Source organism: Tiliqua scincoides, chromosome 3 (genome assembly GCF_035046505.1).
Source record: "Tiliqua scincoides isolate rTilSci1 chromosome 3, rTilSci1.hap2, whole genome shotgun sequence".
NCBI classification, from domain to species: domain Eukaryota; kingdom Metazoa; phylum Chordata; class Lepidosauria; order Squamata; family Scincidae; genus Tiliqua; species Tiliqua scincoides.
Genome location: NC_089823.1, coordinates 43,963,684 through 43,981,215, shown reverse-complemented (window position 1 = coordinate 43,981,215; position 17,532 = coordinate 43,963,684). Strand labels below are relative to the sequence as shown.

At 42.3% G+C, this 17,532-nt stretch overlaps 1 protein-coding gene across 2 annotated transcripts in view; it reads right to left on the bottom strand.

Moving 5' to 3' along the window:
- EPHA6 (EPH receptor A6) overlaps positions 1-17,532 on the bottom strand; it is a 499,677-nt gene that overhangs the window by 37,650 nt on the left and 444,495 nt on the right. For both annotated transcript variants that reach the window (XM_066619606.1, XM_066619607.1), the window contains one exon: positions 13,128-13,337. In XM_066619606.1, the coding sequence (XP_066475703.1) occupies positions 13,128-13,337 (210 nt within the window). The remainder of the gene's footprint in view (positions 1-13,127; positions 13,338-17,532) is intronic.

The following is a 17,532-nucleotide window of genomic DNA, read 5'->3' as shown; positions in this document are numbered from 1 at the left end:
ATGCCCAGGCCTTGCCCTTAAAGGGGCCACTGCAGACACCACATCTACCTCCTCAGCAGATCTTCCTCAATTCCAATACAAGTGGGGGGGGGGGAGCAGATCTCTATATAGACATCACAGCAAGACCAGTGCAAAACCCCTTGCACACAGAACCAACAGATGGAAGTTGGGGGGGGGGGCAGATCTCCATACATACCAGTGCAAAAACAGGGGAAAGGTAAGTCAGCTCCAGTAGAGTTAACGGGGCTCACGCCCAGGGATGCGTCACTCCCAGGGATGCGTGGACAGGAGTGAAGCCTGCGATCGACTCATTTTGCCTCGAGATCGACCGGTGTATCGCGATCAGCGTATTGAGCACCGCTGTTTTAAGCCACAGTCTTATGCACACCTACCTGATGAGTAAGTCCAACACTACAACTTCTGACCAATCACAGAAGTTGATTACTCTAGGAAGGGATATGCTCCTTTAGAAATGAGTAGGAATTTAATGCACATATCTGCAGAGGGATTTTAAAAGCAATTCTTTTTTGAAGCCTTGATTCTTTTGAATTTCTTCGGCTGGAACCCTCTCTCCACTAGGTTTCTTACCCATTAACTTCCCTGGGATTTGAAGCCTAATTGTGCATAGTATTGCAGAATTTGTTTTTGGAAGCCCAATCCATTATGCTCCAGCTCTGTTCGGCAGTTCCTGAATGATGGATATTTGAAAGTGTTACAGAATGTTTGCATGTTTTCTTAAATGAAAGTCAATTCATATTCAAGTATCATCACTTCACAGTACAAAATAATCAAGCTATTAGAATTGCTTCTAGTAATCAGTTACATGGTGTTATTAATACTAAAATCAACACCTTTAACTGTGTCTACTTGAGGACTAATGGAGAATCCAATTGTGTAAAATCTTTTTTTCGCCTTGATGTCTGGTACATGTCCTAAACCAATCTAATTTTACATTTCATTTAGAGTGCTCTACTTTAGATAAGGCAGTGAAGAAAATGGGTTTATTATTATAACTGTTACTTATAAGGCACATTAAAAAAGGAAGCACTGAACAAAAGATAAAATCCGACAAACCTTTGCCCTCAGGCTTACAATGCAAGCAAGGCAACATGAAAAGAAGAAGAGCAGAAAAGATCAAAGATGAACAAAAGTTAGAGAAGGAGACAATCATCTAAAAATATATCCTGATTTCCTGCTAAGAAAAGGCTAATTAATTCAGTGTTGTCAACCAAATTGTTCCAGTGGCTAATGTACCAGTTCAGCTAACTGCCCCAGATGCCCCACATGTGAAATCCAGGTAGTTGAATCACCTTGTTACCAGCCCTTCACAGATAACAATTTCTGAAAAGAGTTACGTAGCTTTAAAAAAAAAGGGAAAATATTGCAATTGTTTCTCTCCCTAGCCCTGACCTATCAGGACTAGGGAGAGAAACAATTGCATCATTTTCCCATCTTATCAAACTGGAGAATCTCTGTGGTTACAGGGTTAATGCCACAAACACCTGTCCCCAATGCCACTGTCCTCCATAGTCCCTCCCCAAACTGTGCCAGGAGGAAGAATCCTCCTGTGATTTGGAACACTGGAACCCTGTGTCAGTGTGTGCTGGTGCTGGGGGCAGGGTTTTCCAGCACACTCACATTAGCCTTGCAACAGTGCTGAGTATCCATGGTTTGATAATCTCTAAACAGGACTCCTGTTGTGTGCATACAGACCACAAAAGGGAGCTGGAGTGTGAATGATTTAATTCCAGATACAAATGCCAGATAGAGATTTTTGTGAAGATGTTGACTCTGAAACCAAAGTTTGGCATTTTATGCATCATGTGGATTCCACCACACTTTTTCATGTTTAATGAAGATAATAAACAGAATCCACAGAAGATCCACAGAATCTGGTTACGACTTAGGGTGAAATGGCTTTGAGGAGATGAAAAGACAGAGAGGATTCAGAAAGAGGGGAGCGTCTCCAGGAGATTACTCAGTTCAGTTGTGGAGTGTGCCAGTATACCACCAACCTCTTTAACAATAACAGTTCTTGGGTCCACACACATTTGGCAAATGTCATCTCTCCAGATACAAAACCACCTGGCTATGCTGTTGGATAATTCTGCAAGATTACACAGCAATATTCTTAGCGGAGAAGGTAGTGTAAACCTATATGACCTCAGGAACATGAGTTCCTATATTAACATGCTCACAAATGTTTAATAAATAGTCTCGTTATGGCATTGTTTGCTGAGGCCATTCTCAAGCCAGTGCAAGTGTATCAGAGATAACTTAAATATTAAGGTTATTTTATGATTGCTGGTGACAAATGTTTCCATCAGTGATTCCATATGTGGGGTGGGGTGGGGATGGGACAAAAAGTTTATAAGCTTCTGATTACACAGACCACGTATATTGTCTGAAAAGTCTTCCCAATTTCTCCACACCACTCATCCTTGATGGCTACTGCAAGTTGCATGGAGACCTTTATCTTGATTGGATTAATTCACATGGTAAGTAGTAAATTCACCATTATGAGGGAGGTCATAAAGTTTGAACTGAACCACAGAATTATATCTGAACGACATGACCACAAACACATCCAGCCTTCTACAGACACCCAGACAGAAACAGTGGAGGAAACTGAATAATTATTTTAATATTCTCTGTAAAAATGCAAATACATTTCAATCAAACAAGAAGCTGTTTAAGAAAACCTGCAGAGGATACACTGTGACAGCTTAATTCACAAGATGTCATAAATGAAGGATGATAAAAAGCAAATGGGTGATATATTGACAACAGGAAGTGTAAAATGACAGGTAGTCAGAGTGACAGCAGATATATGGAATATGCATAATGTTGCCAAAAGCACTGAATATAAAGATACCCAAGTGATCTGCATTTCAGGCTCTAATCAGCGAGGCAATTCATTTTTTTGTTTTCTATTTTTCCAGCATTTTCTGTCCAAGTGAGGCAACTGTTTATAAAAGAACTTAAGGGTCAGATCACTTAGGGTGAAGGAAGGGTTTTTTTTAAGTTCTAAAGTTACCAATTTATTTCTATTGTGCTCATTTAATGTAATCTTGTGAGGAAAACTATTTCAGGCAAATTGTTTCTGACTAACTCGACTTTTACTTCTATTTCAATAATCTCACAGAAGAATCTCACATAAGTATAATTAAAGGAAATTGTATTGGAAGTACTGTACTCTGATTCATACAGCAACAACCAATCAACTCATCAAATCTTTGGGGAACAGGTTCACAGAACAGTAAGAAAATGATTATTTTGAAAAGAACACATTTGTCTTCAATTTTTAAAAAATCTAAAATAAAGAACAAGACAATGAGGGATAATTAAGCTTAATTGTTGAACTGCATTCTATTTCCTAATCACTCTTTTATTTTTATTTTTTTAACTATTCCTAATTTACATAGTAGAAAGTTATTTTACTATTTTCAAAAGAAGACTTGGAATACTGCTTTCATTTTATTTTCCTTACAATGCAAGAAGACAGCCAAATGTTTTTCATGTTCAAGTACAAACCTAGTGCAGCCACAGAGGGGCAATCAAAGGCAATGAATGACATCTGTTCCTAAATTGTACCTTGGCAATACAAAGAGACAAAAATGGCAAAAATATTTAGCACTCAAACAGGCATGTATCTTGCTGAAGTTGCAAGTCAAATTGGTGCTATGAGGCAGATTTACCTGCAGCAAATTAAATCTGAAATCCACAATCTAAAAGAGTCCAACAAACCTACTTGCTTTCAAAAGGACTTAAATGCACTTAAGTATGTTGGATTGGGGCCAAAATATTTTTAATTGTCCACAATGTGTCTCTGCATTCTATTATGGGGAAATAGCAAATTTCTATTAACATTGTATCTAACCTTAAATTACTAGTGAGCAACAAAAACAGAATTTTATCTCAGGCATTCAATGGAAAAATTAGGGTTCACTCACACAGTTTAATTGAATGATTAACAGCTCAATCCCATGCAAGAGCTGGTGGAGCTCAAGTTCCACAGGTGTGTGTTGTCGAAAAAGCACTGTAAAGTGCTTTGTGACAGCGCAGAGGGCCTTCCTGCGCACACCGGTGGCTGTCAGGATGCCTACCAACCAGGTAGGTTCAGCACAAGAACGTGTGGAGGGCAGGGAGTGGGTGGGGATGGGATGGAACAGGAAGGGGATGGGGTGAGGATGGGCAGATCGGGCCTGAGAACGGACTGGCGGTGCTGATACACACTGTGTCCTAACACCCTTCCCAGGCCCTATCCACCTGCATGGATCACCTCAGGCTTGTGGCATAGGTTTCAGTTGACCCATAGTGGGCTGCTGGAGCTTACCCTGGAATAAATGACCCAGCAGCCAAAAATGCCCTGTGGGATTCAGTGGTAGCACGCCGGTGCTGCTGCATCACTGCATGGGGATTTAAGATACATTGGGTTATAAAATTAATATAGGGCAGGAGGTCTGGTCTAGAGGGTAGAGCCTCCATCTGCCTGAAGATAACATCCACAAGGTCGCCAGTTCAAGGCCACCGGCACCGTGCGACCTTGAAGCAGCTGACAAGCTGAAGCCGAGCTATTCCATATGCTCTGAGCGTGGGAGGATGGAGGCCAGAATGTGAAGCCAGATCGGATTGAAACACCTGAATGTAGTGGTTCTTGAAAGAACCTTCTTTCAATTGTAAAAATCCCTATTTAATAAGGGATTTAAATAAGCCTGCCTATGTAAACCGCCTTGAATAAAGTCTTGAATAAAGACCAAGAAAGGCGGTATATAAATACCTGTTGTTGTTGTTGTTGTTGTTATTATTATTATTATGACTGAAATTATTAGTTTTTAAGAATTGTTTGATTCTTGAATACCAACACTCAAAGTGATACATTTTCCTGGCCAATTTCTCTTGATTTAGGAATATCGCACATGTAAGACTTTATATGAGGCAAAAACATCAAATATTATCAAGCCCGTATGTCTTTTGTACTTGGGTATGCTTACTGCAAAAAAGGAAAGTGACAATCTGTTGTTAAATGGGGAAATCCTGAAAGTGAAGGCATACATAGTCATGCTTATACAGGTGGGGCCTCGGTTTCTGCAGGGGATCAGTTCTCAGACCCCTGTGTATATCAAAAACTGTGGATAATGAAATCCATTGTTTTAGGCCCTTAAGGGCGCAATCCTAACCCCTTATGTCAGTATTTTCCAGCACTGGCATAGCGATGCCAATGGGACATGTGCTGCATCCTGCAGTTGGGTGTCACTCACGGAGGCCTCCTCAAAGTAAGGGAATGTTTGTTCCCTTATCTCAGAGCTGCACTGCCCTTAAGTCAGTGCTGGAAAGCACTGACATAAGGGGTTAGGATTGCGCCCTTAAGCCCTCAGAGGTGACTGGAGCACAGCTTCGGTCACCTCCTGAGGGCTCAAGTTGGGCCAAGTCTAGTTCAACACGGGTCTGTGGAACCCGTGTTGAGCCAGATGCACAGATACAAAATCTGCAGATATGGAGGCCCCAGCTGTATTCTAATTCAGTACACATTTACTGCATTCAAAAGTGTGTTTTTAGGGAAGAGAATGTATGTTCAACACTTCTGTCACACCTACAGCCTAATCCTATATCTCAGAAACAACATTCTGAATGAGAAGGATATGGCGTACAACCTCAGATGTCAGCACAACAACAGCTCTGTTGGTGTAGCTCCATTGGCATGACAAAGTCATAGCTCTAGTTCTGCTGGTGATGTGCCATGAATGCCAGTGCATACTATTCTAATGTACTTTCAATGCCCGCACAGCCACTGCCAGCATAACCCCCCAAATGGGATTGACATTTATTTATTTATTTGATTTATTTATTTGCGTTATACTCCACCTTTCTCCCTGAAGGGCACCCAAGGCAAGATGTGGACAAGACAGAGATGTGTCAACTCACATCATATCCTAAATCCCCTCTGAGATGATAGACATGCCACAAACACCAGCACAACTCCATGCCGATGTAGGCAAAGGATCCTCACCAAAAGAAAAAGCCACAGAAAACCACCGGAAGAGGATAAACTCCTACCACCAGCACCCTTGCCCTGCCCACTTTTCTACAGCAGAGCATAGAGCACAGATTGCACTCTGCAGTCAGTCATAGCACACCAATCCGTGTACTAAAGACCCCGCCAGGGAGACTGTTCAAGAAGAAGATGTCCATGCATTAGCAAAACATTGCTTCTATTCATGGAGGGAACTTCTGTTTGCAGAGGAAGTTCCTGATAGAGGAAACATTGTTTAGAAGGCGACCCCACACATCCTAACTGTGTTCTAAAAACTCTAATAGCAAAGCAATTGTTCTGCTTCTGTTTTGTTAAAAGAGGTTAAAATTCCTCCAACAGCTTGTTTGCTTTCATTTCAGTGTTACCAGCTGTGCTTTGACTATTTCTAATTTCAGTGTGGAAGGGACTGTCACTCCCGAATCGGCCTTTTCAGCCACACTAGACGCTGTTCCAGAACCACCATTCAGAGCGCGATACCATAGTCTTTCGAGACTGAAGGTTGCCAACTAGTAACTAGTAGAGTTATACATGACAAACATTTCCTTTAGATATCCTCCAATCAGTAACTTACAGCCCAATCCTATTGGATCTACGTACTACAGTCAAAACTAGTGTTCTGGCAGTGGTACCTTCTTTAACAGCTGTTGCAAATGGTGTTCTGGCAGTGTGCAAAAGCACCAGCTTCCAGAATGCTACTGAGAGGCTGGAGCAGCCCCATAAATGGCAGAGGTTGGGTGAGGAAAGCCTCTAGGACCACAAGGAAGCCTCTCTGAGGCTTCCAGTTTGCCAAACACACAGTTTAAGACTTCAAGCCTCAGGAGGCTTCCCTGGTGCATCCTGGAGTCGTGAGAAACTCTGTAATGTTGTGGTGAGTGGGGGGGGGCAGATTCATGTGCAGGGGGTGGCATCTTGCGGGGGGCACCATCACGGACCTTTGTCCTGAGCGCAGGGCTAGGGAAGTCCACCCCTAGAGAGAAGGGGGTCAAAAAGTGTTATAGATGTGTAGCCAAACTATGACCAGAGACATTAATTCAGAATTAATATAGTAGCCATGTTAACATAGTAGCCTATTAAGATAAAACTGCCATTCTGAAAATTTAGGTCCTAAATAATAAATATATTAATAAATAATTAAGCTTGAAAGAAAGTACAACTGATGGCGCCAGGGCAAATAGGCTGGCGCAGTGGGTGGTTTGTGGAGAGAGAGAGAGAGAGTGAGGGCAGAAGGTGTACCTGGGTGAGGGGGGGAGGAACTGGGGGGGTGTCAAGGGCAAGAGAGGTGTATCTGGCAGCAGCTACTTTCGCTGGATCTTATTCCGCATTTTGCAACACAACATACCCCCTAGCTCTCCTTGTGCTAGCAAAATGGCAGGCGCAGATCTGAGGAGACCCATAGAGCAGGAGGTAAGTAAAAAGTATGTTTATTTACCTTCTACAGGCTGTCCAGTTGCCCCCACCATAACATGCAGAGTGTACTCCTTTGGTAGGGCTGGATGCTGTGATGTGGCAGGGGATTGGACTGGGCTGTGAATGATAACATGGCAGTGAACACAGGTAGGGGAGTTCAGGATGATAGTTAAATGCACCAACATTAATTAATTAATTTAAAGGACCAATCCTATCCTTTCTCCCACCTCACTGGTGGAGCTGAGCTGAAAAGGAGCACACTGTATCCAGTAGGGAGGGGGAGGGGCAAATTGGGAGGCTTCAGAGGGAAAAGGAGTTTTAATTCCCCTTACCTGCCCATAAGCCTCCTGCAACACAATCGGTCTCCTCAGAACTGTGCCAGGTTTTTAGTTGGCGCAAGTCCAAAAAGAGAAAGGGGGCAGCTCCACGAGGGAATTGAATCTGGTGAACGCCATTGCTGCTGGGTCCAACTCCTTCTTGCTTCCTGTTCCTCCCTCCCCTTGCCCAGTTTTGCCCTGCTCCTTTCATTGCATTACCTGCTCTGGGGTCTGGCAACAGACTGGGAGTGCTGCCATCTGTTGTGGCAGTGCTCCTAAAATGGCCACCGATTGAATGCTCCATACTGTTCAGATATTTTAAAATGGACATCACAGGACTGGCTATCCATTTTAAAATGGACATCACAGGACTGGCTATCCATTTTAAAATATCTGTATCATGATTCTTTTCTGAAGAACCTGACAAAGCTAACAACATAATCTAAAAATATAAAAACCAAGATAAACACAATAAATCATTAAAAGATTTTAAAATTACAGCAGCAGCCAGAGTATTAACATAATATAAGAAAGGAAGAAGGTTTGATGCAATAATTGGGTCTTTAACAGCTTTCTAAAGGAGAAGAGGGAGGAAGCAGAAGAAGAGGGAGGTCGGTCTGTGGAACTCCTTGCTGCAGGATGTGGTGACGGCATCTGGCCTGGATGCCTTTAAAAAGGGGATTGGACAAGTTTCTGGAGGAAAAATCCATTATGGGTTACAAGCCATGATGCGTATGTGCAACCTCCTGATTTTAGAAATGGGCTAGGTCAGAATGCCAGATGCAAGGGAGGGCACCAGGATGCAAGTCTCTTGTTATCTGGTGTGCTCCCTGGGGCATTTGGTGGGCCGCTGTGAGATACAGGAAGCTGGACTAGATGGGCCTATGGCCTGATCCAGTGGGGCTGTTCTTATGTTCTTAAGCACAGTTAACATCCCATGACAGAAAGTTCCACAGGGAGGGGGCCAACACTGAGAGGACCTTCTAATACTTCCCTTCTGACTGCACTTCTGTTAGTTGAGCCTGCCTAGAAGACCTCATGACATGAGCCGATCCATGTCAGGGCAGGTGGTCTTTTAGGTATTTTGGTCCCATGTTATTTAGATCTTCAAAACCATTATACTGAATTGCACTCAGAACCAGACTAGCAACCTGCAGTTGGAACAACAAGGATGTGACACAATAATAGTATCTCATGCCTGTTAATATTCTTGTAGCTGCATTTCACACCAGCTGTTGCTTCTGGATGGTGTTTGTATTTTTTTTCTTTAAAAGTCAAATTCAACACTATCTGAAATGAGAATCAACTGTATGTGGTTGGACAGTGAGCATGTATCTCTCTTACTGAAGATGCAATATAAAGATGACACAGGATGTGAATTCATGGATTCCATTTTTTTATGAGGAAGAATGATGTGAATCAGGCCATGTGTGTACCTTATCATCACATGTTATATCACACATTTGGGAGGAAGAGCTCACAAATGTGTTGGCTACGAAGTGATACACAAATTAAATAAACTGAAATTAAACCAGTAAATGGTTGCTATCCCATCATGTGTAGTGCACATTCAGATTTGGTGGCTACATGCACACCAGCCCTGTTCATCTTCTCCTTTGAGAATGAATCAAACACTGTGACAGAGGAAATTAATGTATTTCCTAGAATGTGGAAATTTTGATAAGTCAAGAAGGGTTCAAGAGCTTATACTATTTTTGTTCTGATAAGTGTTCCTTCCTGTTCATAAAATAACATGTCATTGTGTTCATAGCTGTTGTCCTGGCAACATTCAGCATGCACTAAAATAGTGCTCTGATGGCAAAAAACAACTTCTTGTGCTATCTTGGATATTTCCTTATCCATTCCTGCCAACAAATGCCATAGGTAAAATGTAAAATGTCCCTAGCTTGTAATTCGTTCTTGTTTTGTTTTGTTTTAAAATTATAGGTTGCTACATGCCTTGCCTTCAGTGACATCAGGCAAAGAATTATCTCTTATTCTCATAAAACTCAGTGTCAGGCATGTGAACGCTATCTGGCTTCTAAAGAAACAGGATAAATGGACAGAAGGGCAAAATTTCTTATTGTAAGCAACAAATGAAGGGAAGTCTTACAGTGAGTTTCACAAACAAAGCAAAAATATTCTGATTGCTTGGGTTCAAAAAACAAACAAACAAAAAGAAGCAGGTGGGTGACTACTCAAGAAATGTTTATGAAACATCGGCTCAACAGATTGAATGTTTTTGTTCAGTCTTGAAGCGGTAGTTATCCAGTGGAGTCAAATAGTAGTTGGAGATGGCCAATCAAGACTGCATTAAGTTCTCAGAAAGATCTTAATTCCATTGCTCGAGAGAATCCTCGCAGGATTGTGCCACTGAAATGCTGTTACCAAATTAATCCAAGAAAGTTACAAATGAGCCCTTGGTTCAGGCTGCCTTCCATGAAGTCATTGCAATGCAGGAAAATGCATGCATCGTAAGTGCTCTTCTATGTGTATTTTAACAGCATGTAGCATCTGTTTGACATGCATCCCAACTTTCCTGGTTGTCTGTTATCTATGGAACATCAGCGTTAGGGCCCAATCCTATCTCCAGCACTGATGCAGATGGGAGGGCATGCACTGCATCCTGCAGTGGGGGGGGGGAGTCGCAGAGACCTCCTCAAGATAAGGGAATGTTTGGTCACATATCTTGGGGCTGCATTGCAGCTGCATTGGCACTGGAAAGTTCGATAGGATTGAGCCCTATATCAGTCCAAATGGACACAAACAGGGTCTGCCCGAAGTTGCAAGATTTCAAGAGTCAGCATGCCTTTCAGACCTGAAGAAACTGGATTCCACACTGATTTCTCTGGAAAGCAGCGCTTCTGAAATCTGATTACAGTCTGACACACTGAGGTGTACATGTTGTTAGGACCATTATCAGAACTGCCACAGGAATGCTATGCAACCTTGTATAGTTTTGACCATGAAAAAGATCTCAAGACCTGCTGTGGTAATGGCACACAAATTCTGCAATGCCAGTTTGTATCTTGGAGTCACCAAGTCTGGTTTTAAACTTGACAGTGACATGCAGAGAGTTCCCATGCTGGACAGGCCAGCGCCACAGACCTCACTGACCTAGAAGGATGGGGGTGACCTGATGACATCACTGTCAAACTTCCGGGTCACAAACTCCATGTTTTTTGTTGACAAGCAGACTTGAAAATGTAAAAAAAAAAATTTCTCAAGATGACAAAAGGCTTGTTGTTTAGAGGGCAGAAATTGAGAATATTGTGTTAGGTAAGAACCTGGGTATGTCCTACTTCAGGGCAGGGTGCAGTCAAACATGCAGACACAGCAGAGTCTTCAGGTGCAATTGTATTTTGAGTACAGAGCCATACACAGAATAGTTAGAGCAATCCAGGTCATACACATGTAATACAGTAGTTCAGAGTTACCTAGTTATAGTCCAGTTTCCTTAAGGCAAAGGCAAAGTCAGTCCATGGCCATTTACAGTGTTTGTTCTGACAAGGCCTCCAGCAGTAACTTCTCAGTTCACCCACTGCTGAGGCGGAGCTGCATGGAGAGGCTTAAATGGGATTCAGCACCCAATCTAGTTTTTGCTGGGTTAATTAGGGCGTGGCTACACAGGTGTTCAGGTAATCATGCTATCACAGCTGTTTACAACTCGCCCTGAACCAGGCCTGGCTGTGCCAGAGCAAAGCACTAACATACACAAAAGGATAAAATTCAACAACTCAGCCAAGGGATGCAGGTGCTTTGATGGCTTCATAAGGAAGCAAAACACACAAATGATAAAGGGGGAGAAGGAGACAAGAGAAAGCAGCAAAGCCCTGAGAAACACAAACACGGTTCCCCTTTGCTTTCTCTTTCCCAAGCCCATTCTGGTTGTTTAAACCCCCTCCCCCCCCCCCCAAACAGAAGGGTGTTTTTTTTTTTGGGTGGGGAGATTCATCTCTGATCATGTGCTATTTTAAAAAGAAAAGCACATTAAGAGCATGAGTAATTAAAGGAAGTTCTGTCAAACTCTGAGACTTCACCATTCTCTGTTACGAGCCTAATGAAACAAAGGCAGTTCCCTACACAGAGTTGATATAAAATTGTCTCTTTGTTATAAACCAGTTGCAAGGCTTCAGGTAACACTAAAGTGCATTTCGATATAATTTTTATGTGCAGCTTTGGCCAAGATCAATTTTACACAGAACCCTGTGCCTTCTTATAAAAAAAATGAATAAAAATGTCATTACTTAAAGTTACTGGGTAATAGTGAAACAAATAGAAACAAACTGAATGAGAAGGAAAAATTTGAATTTGGAAGCATATGCATGAACAGCATCATATTCAGGTCATGCCATATTTCCAGATTTAAAATAATTCTGAAATAAAACTAACCATGCCTAAAGACTGAGAGTGCAAGTGTTTCACTGTTTTGTCATTATACTGGCCATGGAACATGAAGTAATAATATAAATACAGTAGGTTTATTCGGTTTGAAACCAAAATAAAATTCCCAAGCATTTGCAAATAAATTTAGGTGACTAGGGAGCAATGGCCCAAGAAATTGAAGAGAAAAAAATAAAAATAAAAGCTTCTTATATGAAAAAAATATGTACGTGAATACAGCTTACTGATAAAGAAAGATTAGTAACACCCTGTTTTATGTTAAAGATAGCCAAGACACAATGATAGCTGATACAAAAACCAGACAATCTGACCAGTAGCTACAAAAGTAAAGCCACAATCCTATGCAGGTCTTATGCTGCTAGAACAAGTGCTGCAGCAGTGTATGATCCTTGATGGTTTTTGTGCAAGTAGTCAGTGACGTCCCACCAGTGGTCCCTTCATGTCCCCTGGTGCTAGTAAGTCAGTGTTGGGGGCAAGAGGGAGGTGGGAAGAAGGTGGAATGTGGCAGATAGGATAAGGAGACCAGGGTGGAAGGAGGGTGGGAGGAGACCAGGGAAGAGACCAGGATGGAAGGAGCGTGCGGAAGGATGCTTGGAAGGGAGTGGTAACCACAGCAGTGACAACACTGTTAACTTTTCCCCCTTCTAGGCCTCAATTCATCTTCCTGGGTCTACTTGGACTTGTGCCACCTAAATTGTTGGTGCTGGTCTGTGTAGACCTGTTTGGGTGCCAGAGGCTTAGCCCCGGGTAAGGGAACAAATATTCTTTTAACCAGAGGAGTCCTCTGTGAATGCCCCCCCCCCCCACAGTTTGTAACGTGCACTCCGGCAGCACAGCTACATCAGTGGAGGACAGAATGGATAGGATTGGGCTGTAAATGAGGCAAAAACGAGTGTAATAGAAAATAAGGAGAAATGTCTAACCCAAATCAATAATCTTTTCACATTAGGGAAAAAAAGACTCACGCTTGTTGTATAAGCTGCTTCTGGATCATCTTCTAATACTCGTGATAATCCAAAATCAGAGACTTTACACATGAGATTACTGTTGACCAAAATATTCCGAGCTGCTAAGTCTCGATGCACGTAGCCCATATCGGAAAGATATTTCATGCCAGATGCAATTCCGCGTAGCATTCCAACCAACTGGATGACTGTGAAGTGGCCGTCATGTTTCTGCAGAGAGGGTAGAATGTCAGCTTCATGTAAACTTTTTCAAGTTTTGTTGGTCTAACTCAAGTTACTTCAGGTGACATGATTAAAAAAAATACTTAACCATGCACAACTCAACTACACCTTTCTAATCCAGGCAAATAGCCCAACTATATAGGACTTTTGCTTTTTTGGATGGACCCTTAAAAAAACAAATTGCACCTTCAGCATTTTTATTACTCCAGCTGCTACTGTTAAGATCTCAATATGTACTCACTCAGAAGTAATTTGCATATAAGGACGTTGGGTTGACGCTTTTCCAGAGCATGCTTTTCACTTTCCTTCAGTTTATATGCGTGTCCATGAGTGGAAATAATCCAATTTCACACAAAGGCTCGTGCTGAGACCAGCAATTGCTGAAGCTCCTTTACCTTGCATTGCTCCTTCACTCCTGATCTCATGTAGCAAAGGTAGTAGAGCATCCTCTGCATGAGTTCAGTATGGATGAGACATTATTAGGCAGTAGCCTGGCTACAGGGGGGACGTGGAGATGACACTAACTGTCATGACAGACAGTGGATTCTACCTTTCCCAAATTGCACATTGAGCAGTCAGTGCCTTTACAGCTACCTCTTCAGAGTTCTGAGAGCTCTGCATGAGTGTAGCAAAGGAACCAACAGAGTGGTCTTATTATTTGAAGGAGTCATGGGATGCCGAGGAGACATATAACAAGAAAGAAAAAGTTGGAATGCAGAAGATAATTTTTTCTGAATTTGTGTTTCAAAATATTTTATTGATTACATTATTAACTGTTACTGTTTTAAGTGGTTGTTAGCTGACTTGAACACTTCAGCAGAAAGACAGGATATAAATTCTTAAACAAATTTATAGGATATTTATTAAAGACATAAATTATAAAAAGAAAGAAAGAAAGAAATTTGCTTTCGCTGGTGTGATAGGATGTGGTGGGTAATCCTGGGGAAAATGAGTTCTGGTCCACTCGCTAACCCAGCATGCACGCTAACTGTACATGCAGTGGGGTGCAGGAGTGATCCTTGAGGCTTCTTATATGGCTCTACCACATCACTGTAACTCCTCCTGCACATCTCCTTTAGATGCCTATCAATGGATCCATTACTATGTCTGCAGCCCAGTTTCTAGCAACCAGTTCTAAGACAATATCACTGACATTTAAAACTGTGTACACAAACAAGTTTTTTTTTTAAACCAATAACACTACAGTACTGATCAAATAAGCTTGTTGAAACACATGAGTGAAAATGCTGTATGCGCAATTACAAGTCATCTCTTTCTTAAACCTCTGACAACAATCTTTAATTAAAGATAAATACCTCAGAAACTGGGGAAAAAAAATCCTAGAATTGCTTTTTTTTCCAAGGTTATCTATTTAGGATGTCGCCATGGAAATGGTATTGGAAAGATAACTCCAACAGGAAACACTTCAGTGTTATTATTTCCTCACATTATTAATCTGTTTTTGGGCAAAGAAATATTGGTTCAAGGACTGCCATTTCTGCACAACGCTGCATATACGCAACAGGGACCAAATGTGTACACCTGTGCGTCAGAAAAAACGGGTTAATATCAACAGTACTAGCAATTAAGGGCCTGATCCTATTGCCGGGCAGTGCCAGTTTCCTGTGCACTGTCCTGGCAATGGCCAATGCAAATGTGCCATAAGACATGTTATGGAGGCTAGGAGGGGTTATGCACCAGTGGGAAGGCCAGCACCAGTCAGCACTGGGCCTCTGCGCCGGTCCAATGAGTGACGAGGCCCACCAGTGGTAAGTTCCCTACCAAGCAGCAGGGAGACATTCCAGGGCATGGGGAGGGTGGTGGGGAGGCAGGGAGGAAGCATTTCTGGATGAGGGAGGGCAGTCCATGGGGCGGTTCAGGCCCAGGAAGGGAGGACAGGGATGGCAGCAGAGGCGGCCACTGCTTCCTATCTCCCCTCCCTGGCCTATATGCCTCTTTTTAACATTATAAATTGAACTTTTGCAGATTTTCTTATCACAATCTATAGACTTTGAGCCTTTGCATACAGCTGCTGTAGAATTAGAACTGTATTACTGCAATTAATTTGGTTGTACTTTTGTTATTATTTTAATTCTATGTTAGGTCACCTCATTTTTATCTTTTCCTGTGCACTATACACGGTCATTAATGTCATTTCTTCTCTCTGATGGGTCACTTGTGTCTTCCACTGTGAATTGTACATGTCTTGTCCTTACTATTTGAAAGGTTTTGCCCAAATGCATTTCCCAGTGGAGTGTTTGCAGATGCCCTTCAAATATTAAGAAAAAGATATGAACAACCCATGATAAAAATGTAGAGTTTCATTAAATCTGGAACGTGGGACATTGGAAACACAGTTTGACAATAGTGTAGTTGACCAAAAAGCTTGAATACATATATTCACAGATCAATAAGGAAGAGAAATTAACATTCTGAAGGTTTTGTAATATACACAGCGGTTGCAACACCTCCCCTTCTCATTTAAGATGAGTTGGCAAGTGAAGTTAAATTGGCACACAGTTTGAACGCTTAAGAGCACAGACAGTTTAAACAGCAATTTCAACACAGTAGGCACTTTTCTTTTGCTGGAACAAGTCATAAAATCTCTGGTCTTACTGTTGGCTTACTAGCTACCGTTCCAAGCATTTGCTTAGCATGGTGTAAAATAGTGTTATATCTCAGTGTACGACTCAATAGGGTTGTTTTAATGCATTACTTAAGCAAATTTATATTTTGCAGCACTTCTCTCTCAAGAAATAGTCACATATCAATCCATTTCCTGTTCCTTTTTTTATGCTAGAAAGCTTTGCAAAGCTGTTCATGTTAAACATGAACCAGAAGAACTGGTTCACGCTTAACAACAAACCATGGTTTGTCATTATGTGCACTGCAAGAACTCCATTTTCCCTACCCTCCTCTTTCACATACAGTTAGAAGCTTTCTTTTGAAGTTTATAACAAAATGCACTTACCTATTTTGTCCAAATATGGGAAACTGTGATTTCTGCAAACCGCAGTTGGTTTGCAAATGAGAATATCAAACCAGTATGTATTTCTCATTTGGTATCCTGGTTTATTACTGACTAAATTTTGTACATATCATAGTCTCCTGTATTCAGATGAAACAGGAAACTGAAATTTGTTAAAAATCAATAATGGAAGCTTTGAATGTTCCTAATATAGGCAGTAGATATGGTATGCAAGTTGAACTTGCCAGAAGCTTAGCCTTGCCAGAAAAAGCTAAACAGGATCAGCTGCTTGGATGGAATACCAGGAGGCCACTGGCGTTTCTGTTTGGAGGAGTGTGGACAACTCAGCTGGCAAAAAGGGACAATATCTTTGAGAAACAAAGTCATAGCAAAGTCTAGCAAGAGGTCTGTGCCCCTTGAAGTTGTAGCCCCTAATTTAATCTATCCCGTGTTGCCTGGAGTGGTCCTCTTCTGCCTTCCATCCCTGCCTGGCCTCAGGGTTAGCAGGAGCTTGGTCACCGCATACAGCCTTCATCAACTGCCTCAGGATAGCGCTGCCACCTTGGGAGAGGCTCAGCCTCCTTTCTGGGTCTTGCCGAGCCAGTTGCTACCTGAGCCTTGACCCAGCTGACCTCATCACTGGCTTACAGAAAGCTTTTTGAGCAGAGCAAGGGGCCTATCTTCCATGCCCCTTCCTGCTCTACCCCCTCTGGTACCTTCCCCATTTCCTGGCCATGCCCTCCCACTGGGAACTTCACTCCTCTCCCCTTCAGAGGGGTGGGTCACAGTTGACTGCGTACTCTCTTGCAGTGTGACACAGGAGCTCCTCCCCCCCCCAGTCGATGATACATCTGTCAGCATGCTCCCTCCCAGCTCCTGAGCTCAGAAGAACGCAGCTGCCCCAGACAACTATGCAGCCTTCCTGGCCAAGGAGGCCTCAGCGAGTTGTGTAGGCACACACAGGGAGTCAACCAGGCCAGTGGCTTGCTGGGTGATGATCCCAGTTGACCTATGGAGACTTGTGCCAGGCCTCATCCCCTGCCCACACTCTCCTACAGACCCGCAAGGGAAGAGTCTGGATCTGGACATAGGACAAGAGAAAATTCTAGCACTCAAAGAAAGGGCTTCTGGAAATCTGTGCCCAACTTCTGAAGAAAATTCAAAGAGCCCCTCTGAGTTTCTTAAGTATTATATCTGAACTGTGGTAATGTATTT